The 18124-nt window shown below is 47.4% G+C and overlaps 1 protein-coding gene across 4 annotated transcripts; it reads left to right on the top strand.

The window, feature by feature from the left end:
- The first annotated feature begins 1672 nt into the window (after positions 1-1672).
- SERBP1 (SERPINE1 mRNA binding protein 1) lies at positions 1673-18124 on the top strand. Of its 4 annotated transcripts, none has more exons than XM_071436957.1 (10): positions 1673-2152; positions 5226-5388; positions 6453-6590; positions 6734-6805; positions 7402-7476; positions 9186-9363; positions 12910-12957; positions 15383-15556; positions 16795-16833; positions 17692-18124. In XM_071436957.1, the coding sequence occupies exons 1-10, from the start codon at positions 1792-1794 to the stop codon at positions 17746-17748; spliced, it is 1305 nt and encodes a 434-aa protein (XP_071293058.1). In that variant the 5' UTR covers positions 1673-1791; the 3' UTR covers positions 17749-18124. The 4 variants fall into 4 exon arrangements, with proteins under 4 accessions (XP_071293058.1, XP_071293056.1, XP_071293060.1 ...); XM_071436955.1 differs by having other exon boundaries at positions 6710-6805; XM_071436959.1 differs by lacking the exon at positions 12910-12957 and having other exon boundaries at positions 1677-2152.

The raw sequence follows: 18124 nt of genomic DNA, 5'->3' as shown, positions 1-18124 counted from the left end.
TAATCCAAAGTGTCACCCCAGACCTTTTACCATTGGAAAACGATGGGGTACTGAGCGAACATCAGCAGCACAGGGGAGCCCCTTGGAAAGCAACAAAAGGCAGATGCTCTGCCTCCCCTTGGAGCTGCAAATCCCTGCCCTTGGAGCCCATTTCCTGAGCAAATCCCCTCCCATAAAGCTGCCGGTGCCATCTGGCAGGAGCACGTCAGGGATCCGAGCAGGAATTGTTGGTGTTTTGTCCCTAAAACGTGCGGGTGGTGCCACGCGCCTTAGAGCGTGTGATGGGGAGCCCAGGCTTTTCCTGGGAATGTCCTTTCCATTAGGTGCTGCTTGGTGCCCTCTGATTCATCCCTAAAAGGCTTCAAGAGAACGTGTTCCATCCTTAGGGTGGAATTTATGGGGATTGTTCATATCCCAGGAAGGGGGGGAGCTGCTGCAATCCCCCTCAGAGTCACCGCAGGAGGGGATTCCTCAAAAACCTCCCCGAAAGTGAGCACAGGGAGCTGTGGCACTGCAGGGAAATATATAATATATAATGAAGAACAATCCATGAAACCCAAACTTTATTCATTTATTTGAAGAAACTAAACTAAAAACCGCAAGTTTTGGCATTTTCCAAAAGCCAATTTGAAGAAACTAAACTTTGGAGTTTTCCAAACCAGTTGGTGTTGAGTCTTGAATTTATGAGCAATACGCATTAAAGAACTGAACAAATGCAATTAAATTAATTTTTAAAGCAATTATTTCAAGCGTCTTGGAGCAGGCAAAGCAAATATTGGAAATAACATCCTTGCTGAGGCACCAAGTTTATTTTATGAAAGGTGCCAAAATGTTCTGATGACTTAGAGATATAAACTGTGAGCAATAAAATTGTGTTTTGAAGGACATGTCAAATCTGTGCCTGTTTATTATGTTTTTTATATATATTATGTTTTCTATCTATCTCTTGATATAATGCCTTTTGGTTATAATCAGATACTGCTATATCAATATTATAATAGTGGTATGCTGACGTATAATTACACCAATATATTCCTATTAATATACAATATTTATTATGTTAATATTAACATTAAGTGTGCATTGCATGTTATGTATTACGCATGATGCATTGTTATTACATATTATACATTACCATAGATATTATAATATACTATACATATTATTGTATATAGAAATATACAGTATTTATTTATACTGTATATTGCTATATTAATAACATGTTAATATGTATTAATACTGCAAACATCTACCACCTCCACTTCACATTACCTGCTACCCCCGTCTGCTAATTAGACGAGCAGAAATGCCCACGAAAGCGGCAAATCTTGTCATAACTTTCAGATCAAGGCCTGGAAATCAACTTTTATTAGTTAATAACGCCAAATCTCTTAATTCCGCTGTATTTAGGTTTTATTTCTGAGGGAGCCCTCACGCGGGAGGTACCATCGGCGGGCGAGGCGCGGGGGTCGACGGAGGAGGTGGGGGGCGCGGTGCGGGGCTCCGCCCCGCCCCGCGTCCCCCCCCGCCTCCCCCGTCGACCCATTCCCCCCCGCTGTCGGCGATGGTAGAGCCCACGGCGGGAAACCCCGCGCCCGCTTCACACAATGCGCGCGCAGTTCGCGGCGCGGCCGCTGGCGGCGCTGCAGCGCCCGCCCCGTGGGGGTGCCCGGATGTGGCCGCGCCGGAAGAGAAGCGCGTCTCCTCAGGGCCCGCCATCTTGTGCGGCAGCGAGCAGGGCGCGGGGGGCCCGGTAGCATCCGCGCAGGATCCCGCCGACGGGGGCCCATCATGCCCGGACACCTGCAGGAGGGCTTCGGGTGCGTCGTCACCAACCGCTTCGATCAGCTCTTCGATGACGAGTCCGACCCCTTCGAGGTGTTGCGTGCGGCGGAGAGCCGGAGGAAGGAGAGCGGCGGCGGCGGCGGCGGGAGCCAAGCGGGCGGCGGGGCCCGCGGCCCGGCGGGCGCCCAGAGCGGCTCCTCGGGCGGGGCCGGCGGAGCAGGCCAGGCGGGCGGCGGCGCGGGCAGCGCGGCCAAGCAGCTGCGCAGGGAGTCGCAGAAGGAGCGCAAGAACCCGCTGCCGCCCTTCGCCGGCGGGGACCGCCGGGAGGATGGCGGGGGCCAGCCTGGAGCGCCGCTGCGGAAGGAGGGTGAGCGGGCCGGGGGGTCGGCGGGGAGGGTCAGCCGGGCGGCACGGAGGGGGCCCGGGCAGGGCCGAGCCGCACGTGGGGCCGCGCATGGCGGAACCCGCCCGGGGAGCCCGCCCGGGGCGCCCGCGGGGCCGGCGGCGGCGGCGCCCGGCTCGGCCGGCCCCACGTGTCCCGCGGCTCGGCCCGCGCAAAATGGAGTCGGGCGTGCGGGGCGGCCGGAGCGGCTTTGGTGCCCGCGGGAGGGAGAGGGGCAACGCGGAATGGGAAAGGCCAGCAGTGAGGGGAACCGTGGAGTGTCTCGGGTTGGAAGGGATGTGAGAGGCCATCCCGTTCTATCCCTGCCACCGGGCACCTTCCACTGGCCCAGGCTGCTCCAAGCCGCGTCCAGCCTGGCCTTGGGCACTGCCAGGGATCCAGGGGCAGCCACAGCTGCTCTGGGCACTCTGTACCAGGGCCTCCCCACCCTCCCAGGGAAAAATTTCTTACGATATCCCATTTAAACCAGCATATGGAATCCTGGAGGGGTTCGGGTTGGAAAGCCCTTCTCGTTCACCCCATGCCATGGGCAGGGACACCTTCCATTAGGCCAGGTTGCTCCAAGCCCCGTCCAGCCTTGTATCCTGAACTTGACTCGTGTTTCAGGGGCTCCGATGGATTTTACAGGATATTTGGAAGTTCCTGGGCTTTCCAAGATCTCTTTGGGTCATTTTCTAGGGAAACAGTGTTGATAGCCATATCTATATTTTAATAATCACTTGCATGAATTCTTAGTTTCTCTAAATTTTCACGACATCTTACATGAAAAACTTGGGAAATTAAAGAAATTAAAGCACAAAGAGACCGAAGAACATGCTTTGGGCATTAGGAGGCCGGGCCCCACATGGATAGGGAGGGATGTGGGCACATGGCGTCCCGTGCGGGCAGCAGCTCCACCGCGCCCAAACTTCAGCGCTCGGCAGGTGGGTCACAGCTCGGGCAAAAAGGAATCCTTGGAAAAAAACCCATCAGAGTGTGGTGACAGCAGATGACGTGCGAGCAAGGGAATAAATAACAGGTTCACTGCAATTTCAGCAAGCTTTTCGCAGAGCATGGTGCTACGGGAGAGCATCTTAATGCTTCCGCATTTATGTTACAAAGTGGTTCTGATTCTCCACTGGTTTATGCTGTTAAAGAAAGAAATAATTTTAGTATGTTACTTGTTTTGTTTTGGAAAGTGGGTGTTGTAAATATTATTCGAAAGCACCTTGTGAGAAGACAAATTTAGGAACAATTTTAGAAATACTCTTTGCTTGTGGATCTCGTGCTCATTAACGTTAGGAGTGTTTTCTCTCTGAGGGATTCAGTGGTTTGTCCGGAGTCTCAGTTCACCAAGCCAGTGTCCTCTGGAGGCCTTAGCGAGGTGCAGGATTGCCCCACGAGGTACACCTGGGACACGGCGGAGTCTTCGGCACCACAGGAGGGCTTTGGGCAGCCCCTCTTCCGATTTTCACGGCTTGTTTTCAAGAGCAGTGTGAAAAATAACCATTTTCGTGGTTTGTTGTGGTAGTGAAACAGAGAAAGTCGGGGCCGCTGTTGTAGCAGTGTGGTAAACAAAGTCAAGTTCCAGTTTGAAAATGTCTATTTTTGTGCGTGGCTGTTTTTGCAGTTCTGGCATCATAAAGGTGCTCGATGCCAGGGTTTGTTTCCTGTGTGAATGTATTTTAAGCTATTCCACTACTCCATAAGGCTGCAAGTGATTTGCCTGCTGAATTAGCAGTTCAAAGCTTGGTGATGCTGAGAAATAACTCGTTTTTTGGGTTAGGCTTCAGCAGGAACCGGGTTTTTTTCTGAGTGCAGGGCGTTGAATTCGAAATTCAAAAGCCGTGGCTGTTCCATTCCAGTTCTGCAGCATGCCTGCTCCTCTCCCTGCTTCTCCTGCTCTCAGGGAATGCCTGTCCCCACTGGAGAGCCCTTGTCCCAGTGCAGGCTGCTGAGTTTAACCCCTTGTTTCCCCAGGGAGTCGGGAATGCTTAGGGAGCTCTGTGTGCCATGCAAACTTCATGTTAAACACAGCTTGGAAGGTGAGGGAGACATTGTTCATCTGGGTGTGTTGGCTTGGATATCATTACAACTGCAACTTCTGTAGCCCCACCCAAATTTGACATTGCTTGCTAGGCAGAAACTCGGTTCTTTAAAAAATAATTAAAAATCAGCTTTGAATTTAAAAGCTGTTTTGTTAATTTCGGAGGCAGTGTTTTGGCAAGAAAATGGTGTAAGAGATGCGTTTGTCCTCATCTTTTAAAGAAGAGTAAACAAGGCCTTTCACATGAGTGGAAAAGAAAACCGTGTTAGATCTTTGAGAGGGCTTGGTAGAGAAGAGAATGCCCACGGGAGGTTTTTATTTGCAATAAAAACCCTTTTAGGAGGCCTAGGCAGGGAGGAAGAAGGCTGGGCAGCTCAGTGGCACTGTGGATTCTTCAGCTCTTTTGAGGAGTGCACCAGAAGGCGAATCCTTGTCAGGGAGTGTGGGACTGGGAGGATCCATGTGGGCGAGGACCCGGGTTAGTCACTGACCAGTACCTGCAGGTGCCACCTCTTCAGTACAGCTGGTGGCACTGCTGCCCAGAAGAGTTTCCAAGAACAGGATCACAGGATCCTTCAGGTTGGAAAACACCTCCAAGATCATGGTTTGCAGCTGTTAGAACAGAACAGGACTGACTGTCCTAGGGAGCACAGGATTCACTGTCTTAGGGCCAGTGAGGCGATGCTCACTTTGTTTGGCTGTTCCTCAAATGAAACCTGCTTGTTTTACCTGAAAAGCACCTTTCAGTGAAAAAAAATAGTAATAAAATCCTGCTTACCTTGATCTTTGTTTGAAAGTTGACCCTGTTGTTTCATGAGGGATTCCCCAAATTCTCAGTCAAACCCAATTTGAAATCCTGGGTAAAAAAGGGACTGAGCAGAGTCAGGTGGAAGCGGGGCTGCTCAGTTTATGCAGCAATAAAACCTTTTCCCTCTTGTTTGCCGGGGGGAGGGTCGGTATCTGCCCCGGAGCACTGCACATTCCGTTGATGTGCCTGGCCCGATGTTGCAGGGATAAGGAGGATTGGCAGGAGGCCTGACCAGCAGCAGCAGCAGCAGCAGCAGGGCGAAGGCAAACCCATCGACAGGAGACCCGAGCGACGACCTCCCCGCGAGCGCCGCTTCGAGAAACCCGCCGAGGAGAAGGGCGAGGGAGGAGAGTTCTCCGTGGATAAGTAAGAGTTTGGGCTTGCTCAGAAACAGCTTTCCTAGCTTTGACAGGCAGGGCTGGCCTGCCTTCTGCTGCTCAGCTAAAAATGCTGATTGAATCAAGATTGAATTCCTGTCAGGAAAGCGAGAACGCTTCACTTTTCCCTGCTTTTGTCCCTGCTTTTGTTTGCAAACTTCAGTTATAGTCTGGGAGTGATGTGCATGAACAGGGTCATAGCTGTAACTGAATTATGGTTTAAATCAAGGTATTCACCATATTTCTCTACATCCATGGCAGATAGCTCAGGAAGGGAACCCAAACATAGCTGTTTCCTGCAGGATGAGATTTGTTTGCTGTTACAGCTGTGGCTTTAATTTGCACAGCTGACTTAAAGCCAGCAAAAGTTTGTCCATGTAGGTGTTTGCAGCCTGGCTGCAATGGCTTCAGACCTGGAAGTGGTGAAGCTGTCTTAGATCTACATGAAATTTAAACTGTCCTGAGTATTGTGAGGCAGCCAGAATTTGGGTAATGTTCAGATATTAATGTTTCAGTTGCCAAAGTTAAAATCCTTTTAAAAGTAAGTTGGATAAAAGTGAGTTTAGTTGAAGTTTTAACATCAGTTAATTATGTAACAGAAGACAAAGATTAAATTTTGGAATTAATGCCAGAAGACACTAACAAACAACAGTCCTGAGTATTTGTTTCCAGATTCTAAAATCATGGAACCACAGAATGGTTTGGGTTGGAAGGGACCTTAAGGGTGATCTGGTTCCAGCCCATACCATGGGCAGGGATGCCTTCCACTATCCCAGGTTTCTCCAAGCCCTTCCAGCCTGGCCTGGAACACTTCCAGGGATGGGGGAGTGACTTTTCTGGAATTAGAGCCTGAACCCAGCTACAAACTAATTATCAAAGAAGAAACAAGTAAATAAATTCTCAGGGATGAAAAGAACCATGAAGCATGCTGTACATTTTTGGAGGCCGATCACTTGACGCAGCTTCCAAACAGTAAGAATCAAAGCAAAACCAAGTCAATAAAATCCTCCAAGAGGGATAAGAGTGTGAGATGCTTTGTGTGTTCCATGGCAGACCCATCCTGGACCGACCCATGCGTGGACGTGGAGGCCTGGGCCGGGGCCGCGGCCGCGGGCGCGGGATGGGCCGAGGCGATGGCTTTGACTCGCGTGGCAAGCGGGAATTCGACAGACACAGTGGCAGCGATAGATCGTGAGTCTTTGCCCTCTCCTGTCCCTCGTGGCTCTCCTTTACCTCTCTGCCCCCCCGTTTAAAATTGATCTTTTGAATTTCTGTGTCTGGACACTATAATGTTAACTCAGTTTTGTTAGTTCTGTTTCACATTCACATTTCAGCGGCCTAAAGCACGAGGACAAGCGCGGTGGCAGCGGATCACACAACTGGGGAACCGTCAAAGACGAGCTAACGTTAGTATCCTGTCACTGCTCAGAAAACCATTAGCACTATGTTAATCAGCCCTAATTATGGCTTGCAGAACACCCAGATTTAGCTGCATTTCTGCCTTTGATCTCCATGGTTTTTGCCACTCTTCTGCAGAGTTTAAAACCCCAGCGATTTCTTGTACCACAAGAATAGCTTCACTGTTCAACCAGAGTTTTGGGGAAGTTTGGGAGCTCTTGTGCTGGTTTGATAACAATTCTTGGTTAAAATGAAACTGTTCTACTTCTAGTAAATTTTGATCAGAATAAGCATGCATTTTGTATTACAAATACAAAATTTTTTTGTATTACAAAATTTCAGCTGTCCCATTGAGATCTATTTTTAATGCCCAAATCCATTTTGTGTTGGAAGGGACAGTGGGAGCCTTTCAGGAGGGGTAGTAGGAAGCACTGGGGAAAACCATTAGTTAAGTGAAAAGCATAGAGTTTAAAAGGCACAGGGAGCACCAATCCTTACTGAAAATACAGTAAATCCACAGTAGATCTTGATTGTTAATGTTACATAGCTTTAAAGAGGGATGAAGTTGTAAAAAGGCCCAACTCCCCCCGTTATGTAATTGCAGTGAATTGGATCAGTCAGCTGTAACTGAGGAAACGCCGGAGGGAGAGGAGCATCCGCCTGCTGATTCTGAAAACAAGTGAGTACCACTCCTCTCCGTGCTCCTGCCTTACCTCAGAGGTGCTGTTCCATCCCCTTTAACCTCTGCTGTTTATTCCCACATCTCTTTGGCCAAACTCAGATTATCAGCAGATCATCCACAGTGCTGCTGAATGAGTCTCCTTAAAAACCTGGTGTCTGGAAGTTGTTGTCTTTAAACCATTCCTTGGTGTCCTGCAGGCTCTTTCAGGTTTATTATTAATAATAATTTCTAATACACTTTGGGTCTTGAGATTGCAGCTCCACATTCCAGGCCCAAAAGTGTCTGTGCTCAGACTAGGGAGCAGCACCAAGCAAATGGGACAGAAATGCCAGTGGAAGGCAACTTTATAAACTTAATTTTGTAGAACAGCTTTGGAGACTGTGTGACTGAGCTGTAGGAGAAAGGTTGTATCTTTCATTCTCTGGGCAGTTTTCAAAGTTACCTGGGTCTCTTGTCATCTCACTTGGACACTGTTACAGAAGGAACCAGGGACTGGTGAATGAAAGAGTAACCAGAGAAGCAGAAGGAGCCTCACTGCTACTGAGTTGATGTAAAAATACAATGCAAATTGTTATGGTAGCCTCGTGTTGTATTTTAATGAGGAGTGGACTTTGTAGAGGACTCCAAAAATGGCAAACAGAACTTTGAAGTACTTGTTCCTAATGATTCCTAAGGTGTTTGCCATGGCTTGCTTGCCTTACTGAAAAGTTCCTCTATATAAAAAAGCATCTCCACATGGGTAATTTATTAATTGTCTGATTTTATGTGGATCTTTGCTCTCAGTGTTTCAGCAGAACTGTAGGATGTTTTACTGCAGTAAAACAAACTTTGGTTTGAACAAAACAAGTTCTGATTACATCCCGTATCAAAAATCATCCTCTCCTACACAGTGAGAAAAAGTTGAAATGCAGTTATTTTGACATAAAACCTCTGCATTGTTGTTCAGAATTAATGGTTGCCAAATGAAAACCTTTGAAATTGAGGCTTTCATGATCTTTTTGCTGCACATACACAGCATTGGTTTCCTATAAATCAGAAATTCAGTTGCATAAACACATGAACAATGACCAGAGGCTTCCAGTAGCTGGAATATGATCTGTTATTGAGCACAGTGGTTGTGTGTTTTACTTAAAAATAGCCTTTGGCACAAGGGAGATGTTCTGTATTTCACAAATAACGTGTGTGCAGTTACTTTTTCAAATTAGCTGGAAGTAAAACTTGTTTGAATATTTGTCTTTATTCAACAAAGGAAGCAAATTATCCAAAGCTGCTTAAATTCTGGTTTTTAAAATACTAAAAGCTTGAAAACTGTGGGAAGAACGAGTTCTCACTGCCTTGACTTGAATGTTTATGAGAGATGTATTTAAAAAAGAGGGGAAGGAGCTCCAAACAAGTCATGCCAGAAGTTGGGCTTTCAGAGTTGGAAATAAAATTGGCAGTAATGTGGAGATTTGATGTCATGGGTCAGTTTTAATTTTAACATTTTGCTGTGCTCAGAGGTGCCTGGGTGTAATTTTTTTGGGCACTCCCTGTAAAGGAGATGAATTTTCCTGTGGTGGAAGTGGTGTTCTTATTTTCACCCCTTAACTGCTAAATCCTTGGCAAAGTCCAATTTAGAACCTGGGACCGGCCAGCAAATGATTTTGGAGTTGTATGCAGAGTGTAAATCCTCAGTTGTGACCATGATCTGCGTGAATTTACCACAGGGAGAACGAGGTTGAAGAAGTTAAGGAAGAAGGCCCCAAGGAGATGACCCTGGATGAGTGGAAAGCCATTCAAAGCAAGGATCGTGCAAAAGTCGAGTTCAACATCCGCAAACCAAACGAGGGAGCTGATGGGCAGTGGAAAAAGGGATTTGTACTCCACAAGTCAAAGAGTGAGGAGGTAAAGTGCCCTTTCCATGCTTGGAGTGTCCACCCTGTAAGGCTTTGTTGTTGATGAGCATTTTTTAGAGTGGAAGCTCCCTTCTGGGAGATGCTTACCTGTTGTTGGAAGTTTAGAAAGCGGGAACAGCATTTTTTAAAATTTGAACTTCTTTCTTGTTCATTTGAGCAACATTCTTTTAGCAGCATTGAGCTGCTGCAGTAGCACAAGTGGCCAATCTGACTGTGGTTGGGCTCAGGAGCTGAGCTGTGCCCTTAGCTTTGTAAAAATTGCCTCTTGGTGGTGAGAGTTTTAGGGGAATGTTGTCAAGTCTGCTTTCTAAAAAAGGCAGCTTGTGTTATTTAGCATCTGCTCTGCAGTACACAGGTTCATGGAGCCTGCTAAGTGATGTCAGCTTGAAGGAAGCCTGGTCCTGCCTCAGAGACCTTGAACCCAACAGTGCATCTGAAATCTGTGGTGTGGGTGTCTCCTCACTTGGTGCTGTGACACAGACAAGCTCTTGGGAATGATTTTTGTGCTCCAGTGACACTCAGCCTGGCTGCTGTAGAATTGTTTTAAATTTGTAGTTTCTCATTTCAGGCATTGCATAATGTTCATTATTGTGTTCCAAGAGTGGCAAGGGGAGATGCACCAGGGAGGGAAGCGCTGAGAGCTCTTGTTTTGTAATGCAGGGCTGTGCTAATCTTCGGTTCTAATCTTTGCTTTTAGCGCTCTGTAATATGTTAAGTAGCTCACTTAAGAGATTGGTGGCAGCAACTTTGTATACTGATGGTGCTGAGTCCTTTGAAGTGACTGGATAGTGTGTAATACTCTGTTTGCTCTCCTAAAATGTATTCCTGCTTTTTCACACCTTGCCAGACTTGATCCTGGGAGCTGGGATGTAATAAAGGGTGGGGGGCACTGCTCAGAATTGCCGTGAAAGTTCCATTTCTGCTCTGGTCGAGCTCCCAGTGAGAGTGGCCTGGTGACAGACCAGGCTGTTTCCTTGCTGTGTGGGGCAGTTCAGTTCTTGGAGTGCTTGCATGGCTGTGTCTCCTCTGAGCTGTTCACTGAAGTGTTCTTTAAATGCTGCTTTCTCTGGCTTGGGTAGAAAAGGGAATTTGAGTTACATTTAATGTTGCTGTGTGCTGAAGGAATGTATTAAGCAGAGGTATTTATGTACTTTACCAAGCTTTACTAAACCTGTAGTTCTTCAAATTCCCTCAGTCTCTCTGAATCAGATTTATTTGACATTTACTCATCTGAGAGCACTTCTTTTAATATATGAGCCTATATGGTAGTAAAGGTGATGCTACTTGTGAGAAATTTAGAGGCTAGAAAAATCCAGACTGTATTTTCCGTTTGAAAACTGAGCCAGATAACTCAAAAAACCAAAAAACCCAAAAACAACAACCAAGCAAAAACAATAACAAAAAATCTGACCAAAAACTGTGAATAATCAAATTACTGCCATGAAGACCTGACATAATTAGTAGATTGTTCTATTTAAGAGGTGAACTTCTCAAATAAACAAGTTGGGTATTTTTAGCACCATCACATAAGAAGGTAACAGCCTCTTGCTGCGTAAGCACCAAAGTGAGGTTTTAACAAATCTGCCTTCAAATTGAGCTGCCTTTAGCCTGCTTTATTGTCCACCCAGCAGATGTGCCTCCCCATCTCCCTTCTTCATTGTTCCCTGCTCCCATGGGAAGCAGTGTGGGGATTTGCTCTCAGGATTAGAGGAGAATAGCTCTATAATGCAGGCCTTAGGAAAGCTTCCACTGCAGCTCCTTTGTGAGCAGCTTTAGAAGGCAACATATTTAAAAAAACACCAATCACCTGCTGTTTCCTCTCTTTGTCCTCTTGGGTGTACTTAGGAGTCAAGAAATTAAGGTTTCTCTGATTCTTATTCGTAAGAAGGAGATGATGCATGGAAGCAATTTGACTTATAGGTAAATTTTGGTTTTAGCCCCAAGTCTATACTCCTATGGCTGAAAAACCCTGTGTGCCCCACTAGATCTCTCAGAAATCTGAGGTGTTGTGATGAGCACCTGCATTCCTGTAGCTTGGGAACTCCTTGGAGATGACCCAGGAGCCTGGAAAAGGGACAGTGAGGATCTGCTGCTGCTCAGTCTCGGGAGGGAGCTGTCCTCCTTTGCTCCTGCTTGTCCTCCTGCCTGAGGGGCTGAAATGCTCAGCCCTGCCTGAGCTCTGTGCTGTGTTCCCCTTCCCTCTGCAGGTACTGGTAGAATGGACTCTCAGTTCTGTCCTGGGTTCCTGCTGCTTTAATCTGACATCCAGGGCCCTCAGCAGCCCTGCTCCAAGGAGCCTCTTCCCAGAACACAGGGTTATGCCATAGAGCAGAGTTCCTGATTTTCTCTGCAGCTGCTTCAGTGCCTTGAGTCCTCAGTTCCTACCAAAACCAGGAATGAGTTAGAGTGTGGACACATCCTAAAATTCATCCCAAAAATGGAATCCAGGACTCCTGGAAAAACTGATACCCAGTAGAACACTGTCCCTGCTGTGCCTCTTCAAATCTCCTCACTAATCAATCCTTCCTTAAAGGAGGTTGCACTGGGAGATTAGGAAATGGCTTTTGGAAAGGAATGATTCATCTCCTCAAAGTTGGGAGGAATGACTCTTGAGTGAAGGCTCTGCAGGAGGATCTCCATGAGCAGTGATTCAAACATCCCAGCTCTTCCAGCTCTGTGCCTGATGTGTGGCCATGCTGGAGACCAGCCTGCATGTGTGCTCCCTGCCAGGGCTGCCAGCAGCTCCTGGGCAACTTCTGCTGTCCATGCACCTGAGCTTTTTGTTGGGTGTCCATGCACCTGAGCTTTTTGTTGGGTGTCCATGCACCTGAGCTTTTTGTTAGGTGTCCATGCACCTGAGCTTTTTGTTTGGTGTCCATCCACCTGAGCCTTTTGTTTGGTGTCCATCCACCTGAGCCTTTTGTTTGGTGTCCATGCACCTGAGCCTTTTGTTTGGTGTCCATGCACCTGAGCCTTTTGTTTGGTGTCCATCCACCTGAGCCTTTTGTTGGGTGTCCATCTACCTGAGCTTTTTGTTAGGTGTCCATCCACCTGAGCCTTTTTATTGGTGTCCATCCACCTGAGCTTTTTATTGGTGTCCATCCACCTGAGCTTTTTATTGGTGTCCATCCACCTGAGCTTTTTATTGGTGTCCATCCACCTGAGCTTTTTGTTAGGTGTCCACCTGAGCTGGTTTTTGGTGTCCATCTGAGCTGTTTTCTGCTGTCCATCCATCTGAGCTGTTTTCTGCTGTCCATCTGAGCTGGTTTTTGGTGTCCATCTGAGCTGTTTTTGGTGTCCACCTGAGCTTTCTCTTGTCTCCACCCCTGGCACATCCATCCTGTGCTGTCTCTGGCTGCGTGCACAGCTGCTCCCTCCTCCCTGTGCTGCTGCGTGTGCTCAGTGCCATCTGTACCAGCAGCTCCTGTGACCTGATTACCTGTTGTTCCTGTATGTAGTTGAGTCTCATTTCTCCCTTTTGTTTTCTCCCTTTGTTCCTTTTGTCACTTTGGCGTGGACACACAACTGTCACCAGACAAAGGCGATGACAGAAATGCAGGGGAGTCTGCTGGATTCAAATGAGGTACTGATCCTTTCTCTGTCACTGGTGATACCTGCTGTGAGCATTCAGCAGGGAACGTTTGGACATTAAAAACTCACCAAAAGAAAGAATTTTTCTGAACATGGAGCTTTTCTGTCCCTGCCTCTTGTCTCACTGGGCACCATCCAGTGCCCAGCATGGTTTTAGTCCCCTTGCTCCTCATCCTGCTGGTTTCAAACCTTATCATAAGAGTTTCTATCATGAGTTTTTATTTTTTTGTTGCGGCTGTTTTTCCATCTCTCACTGTCTGCTTTGGCTCTCTTGGTAGTTTGTTCTTAATTTTTGACAGCCTTCTGCAAGACCCTTAAGGGTAGCACTGCCTTCAAGAAGTGATCAGTTATTAAATCAGAGCACTGCTGAATCACCAATAAATGGAAATTTAATGTTTCCCAGGATTTTTCAGGATAAGCCACTTGTTCAGTGTGTCTGACTTATCACCCCAGTGATGGAGGAGGCTGAGGACAATGTGCCAAGTCTTTTGTTGGAGTTTTAAATGACCTTTAATTACTTTGGATAGAGGAATCATCAGGTTACATAGGGAATTTGCAATTTGTTGGTTCAGTGGTTATACCAGAATCAAGATGGTTTTTGGTAAACTGTAGTGATTTGTTCTTAAATAAAAACAGCATGGGGATGGAAATACACAGAAATATTGCACAAATCCACTGATCCCACCACTCCTTGTAATCCCAGGAAAGGGAGTTACCACATGGCTACCAGTAGTTGGAAATAGAATCTCAGTACCCTGCAGTGATAAAAAATTAAATAGTAAGAAAGGAATTTGGAGCATCTCTAAGGTGCTGTAGTGTTCTGCAGAGTGCTGGTGTTAGGTTTGAGTGGTGCCATGTCAGGCTGAGGTGTGGAATACTTTCCTTTGTTGAGACAAACTTCCTACGTTAGGCAAAGCAATTTCCAGGGGAAGGAAAAATGAAATCAGGAGTGAAGTAGGGACCAGCTGTTCTGTGGAATACATCCCAGTGGAATGTGTTGGAAATAAAGCAGCAAGGAAGGGATGTTTTGAATCAGATTGGGGATTCAGGGAGAGGACAAGGGGGAATGGCAGGGATAGATGGGATATTGGGAAGGACTCATGGAATCCCTGGCAGCAGCTTTGGCTCCAGACCTCTCCATCCCTTGGCAGCCTTGTGAAGGCCTCACAAATGGTAATTAAAGATCACAGGGCTTAATTGCACAATGTGTTGCCTTTGAAAGTCCGAATGTTGTGTAACTGCAGCAGAAAAGTCAATTGGAGTTGGGAGGCTTGAGCCTGCACGTGGCATTTGTGTAGGAAAAGCAGGAAATTGATGGGTGCTGAGCCAGCAGTTGGGGGCTTGGAGGGAAGGAACGTGTTGGATGTTGTCATGTTTCCAAAACACCATGGCTGAGCTGTGACAGGCAGGTTTTTACATTCTTTGTATCATCCTGGCTGCCAAAAACTGCCTTGCACGTGGAAATTTTATTTGTGTAAAAAAGGAGAAGTAACTGCTTTAGAAGCACCTGCTGGGGTTCAGTGTGTAACTGGAATTTTCCAAGGTTGCTGCTGTTGGTAACTCCTGGGAGCATCTCTTGCTCCTCCAGGCTCAGCTTTCCACCAAATGCACTGGGACCAAGCGAGTGAGGGAATATCCTGGCCAAGGTGCTGAGATCCACATTTTCCAGTGTCACTGGTGAGACTGGTTGTGTTTTAGCTCCTTCAGCTCCTCGTGTTGGAGCTTTCTGTGCCTCATTTGCTGTTACAGGGAATGCAGAGCAGCGAGGGAGTCTCAGCAGATCCCTGGCCTTGAATATTTATCAAGGGCTAAAATAAAAAAAGTGTAAATCCTTGGGGAGAAAAATCAGGATGGGTGACCAAGAGTGGAAAAAGAATGGAAGGAATTGGTGGAACCAGGACACAAAATGGGAGTTGCTACAACATGAGATTCTCTGCTGCCTTGGTAATAGTCAGTCTGGTCTGGGATTAAGGACATGTTGCTCTGGTGGAATTTTGGAAAGGGTTTCTCCATGGAAAAGGAAAGGTCAGGAAAGGGAGGTCAGGCATTGGAAGGAGCTGTGCAGGGAGATTTGGAGTGCCCATCCCTGGGAGCATCCAGGGGAGGACTGGATGTGGGCTGGAGACAGGGTGGGGATTGGCCACAGGTTGAACCCAATCCTGGAGGACTTTTCCAACCTCAGTGGAAAAGTGTGATGGTGATGGTGTGATGGTGTGAACTCATGAATTATCTCGGAAAGCCTAAATACTTTGGTCGCTGAGAAATTCCAAGTTTCCCAGAGGAAACCCAGGAGTGTGTGACGGGGCTGTGTGGGCAGGGGCTGTGCTGGGCAGGGGCTGTGCTGGGCAGAGCCCAGCTGCAGTGCCCAGGAGGGGATTTGCTGCTGTTCCCTGGCTGATGGCGATGTGCCGTTGCAGGCTCACGCTGAGGACTCGGTCATGGATCACCACTTCCGCAAGCCGGCCAACGACATCACATCCCAGCTGGAGATCAACTTCGGAGACCTGGGCCGCCCGGGGCGCGGCGGCAGAGGGGGCAGGGGCGGCCGGGGCCGCGGGGGCAGGGCCAGCCGTGGGGGCAGGACCGACAAGGTGAGCACCACCCACCCCGGCTCAGGGACACCGCCCTCACTGCCCGTCCCGCCGGCTCCTTCCCCTTCCCGTCCCCCCGGCTCCTTCCCCTTCCCGTCCTCTCCCTGGCTCCTTCCCCTTCCCGTCCTCTCCCTGGCTCCTTCCCCTTCCCGTCCCCCCCGGCTCCTTCCCCTTCCCGTCCTCTCCCTGGCTCCTTCCCCTTCCCGTCCTCTCCCTGGCTCCTTCCCCTTCCCGTCCTCCCGCTGGCTCCTTCCCCTTCCCGTCCTCCCGCTGGCTCCTTCCCCTTCCCGTCCTCCCGCTGGCTCCTTCCCCTTCCTCTTCCCATCCCTCTGGCTCCTTCCCCTTCCCGTCCCTCTGCCATCCTCCTTTTCCCATCCCACTGCCATCCTCCTTTTCTCTGCCAGCAAACAGAGTGTTTTAAACTCAAGTGAAAACCCTTCTGTGCAAAGCTGCCTTTAAACCAGGCTGTTAGGACAAAAGGTTTGAGCAGTGCTGTCACCAAACACAAAAAAGGGAGGGTGGATTTTTAAAGAGTGCCCATCTTTGTGTCTAAACCTGAAGAATGAGTTTCCAGTGTGGACAGGTCTGAATGTACCCTGAGCTGCCTGAGGTGCTGCCAGAGCAGAAGCACAAGTGCAGGTTATTTTCAGCCACAGCCAGGACACCCCGTGTGCACTGTGACCTGCTGGGGTGAAGGACTGGTTGTACAGCTGCATGTCACAGCCTGGACCTGAGGAATTCAGATTTTCCAGCTGGAAACAGGGCTCTTACTGGTTTTTCTCTAACCTCCAGTGATGTTTTTCCCTTCTTTGGTGCTAAGGCACCAGGGGAATAAATACCCTGAAAAAATACTGATTGGGGTTTGGGAGACAATGTGTGAAGTTGAAGCACTGCAGTGTAGCTACAGTGAAGATTTGATTTGTTATGAATGACTTACTTGCCTTAAAGGCATCAGTCAAATTGTCACTGGTTGGAAAATGGGCTCAGTTTCTGTGCTGTGGTTTTCTTCACGCAGATTCCTTGGTTTTGTCCCTTCTGGCAGACACAAGACTTCACAAATTTTAGTTTATTCGTTGGGAAGCTCTCTCCTGACAACAGTATCAGAATATTTTAAGCAATTGAAATTAAACAGTGGTGGTTTGGTTTGAGTTGTTCACCAATACTCTTCAAGAATGCTGCCACAAAGTAATTCCAAGCTTTCCTGCACCTGACTTTGTGTTGCTTTTGTTTCCTTACAGTTGGTCAAGGAGTTTGATGTGATCCACACGCCCAACCAGGTGGGTGAGCTCTGCATGAGCATTCCCTGGGATCAGGGACCAAAACTCCCCTCCTTTTTCTGGCTCTTCCTGCTCTTGTGTGCTGAGCAACTGGAGATGCTGAGCCTGTGGCTTAAGCCCTGCTGTTACTTTTTAATTCTGGTTTGTAGCCTGTGGAGTCTTAGGCAAGACAGAGACTCTGCAGTTACAGGTGTTGATGCAACCCTCATTTTAAATATATTTCCTGATAAATTAATACCATGACAGGAAGTTCCACTATCTTCCCATTCTTCTCCAAAGACCAAGAGTATGAAATTCCTCATTTCTGCTCTGGTTTTGAGATGTGGTGCAGAGCCTTTCAGAAAACTACTGAGGAGATCCTTGGCTAATGCATGAATTTTTAGGGCTAAAAATTTGGCACAAAAATTACTTTAAACAACACCTGGTTTCTGAGGGGGGGAAAAAGTAAACATGAAAAACTTAATTTGTGCTCCAGAAACAGCCTTATCATTTCAGTTGTGTAAACTTAATTTGTGCTCCAGAAACAGCCTTATCATTTCAGTTGTGTCCCTCAGTGAGGATTGGTCCACAGGGAAGGATCAGCCCATGGCAGGAGGTTGGAATTCCATGGTCTTTAAGGTCCCTTCCAACCCAGACCATTCTGAGATCTGTTAAAAAGAGAAAACTCTGCAATAATGATGTGCAAACAGCAATTTGCCTACAATTCCTCTCCGGATAGCTTGGATTAAAAAACAGTATAGAAGCCTTTGGAATGCTTGGAATAAATGAAAAAAGGGTTGTTTTTGTAGTGATTTCTCCAGCCCCGAGGTGCTGCCCCCTGTGCCTCCAGGCAATAACTCTGTGATGTTTCTCTTTCAGTCAAGTGCTTCTGCTCCTGACGTAGATGACCCAGAGGCTTTCCCAGCTCTGTCCTAAACTGGATGTCATAAAGCCAACCCTGCCCTGGTCGGGCCTTCCTCTCCGAGGCTTGCATGCTTAAGGATCCTAAAACAACTAAGAAATTGAAAAAAACAAAACAAAACAAAAAAAAAAAAAAAAAAAGAGACTGTCATTCATACCATTCACACCTAAAGACTGAATTTTATCTGTTTTGAAAATGAACTTCTCTCGCTACACAGAAGCAACAATATGGTAGTCAAGTTTTGTATTTAGAAATGTAATGGTAGCAGGGATGTTTTCATAATTTTTTCAGAGATTATGCATTCTTCATGGATACTTTTTTGTATTGCTGCTTGAAAATATGCGTTTCCAAACTTGAAATATAGGTGTGAACAGTGTGTACCAGTTAAAA

The sequence above is a fragment of the Agelaius tricolor genome, unplaced genomic scaffold (genome assembly GCF_023055355.1).
Source record: "Agelaius tricolor isolate 1412-34295 unplaced genomic scaffold, bAgeTri1.0.p SCAF_11, whole genome shotgun sequence".
Classification (NCBI taxonomy): Eukaryota; Metazoa; Chordata; class Aves; order Passeriformes; family Icteridae; genus Agelaius; species Agelaius tricolor.
This window is presented reverse-complemented; position numbering and strand designations above follow the sequence as displayed.

What these genes read in the sequence shown, in the direction of transcription:
- SERBP1 (XM_071436955.1), top strand. Translation starts at nt 1,792, where the DNA reads ATGCCCGGACACCTGCAGGAGGGCTTCGGGTGCGTCGTCACCAACCGC. An exon ending in AGCGCCGCTGCGGAAGGAGG is followed by an intron (nt 2,153 to 5,225) that starts GTGAGCGGGCCG and finishes CCGATGTTGCAG; the next exon opens with GGATAAGGAGGATTGGCAGG. An exon ending in ACCGTCAAAGACGAGCTAAC is followed by an intron (nt 6,806 to 7,401) that starts GTTAGTATCCTG and finishes ATGTAATTGCAG; the next exon opens with TGAATTGGATCAGTCAGCTG.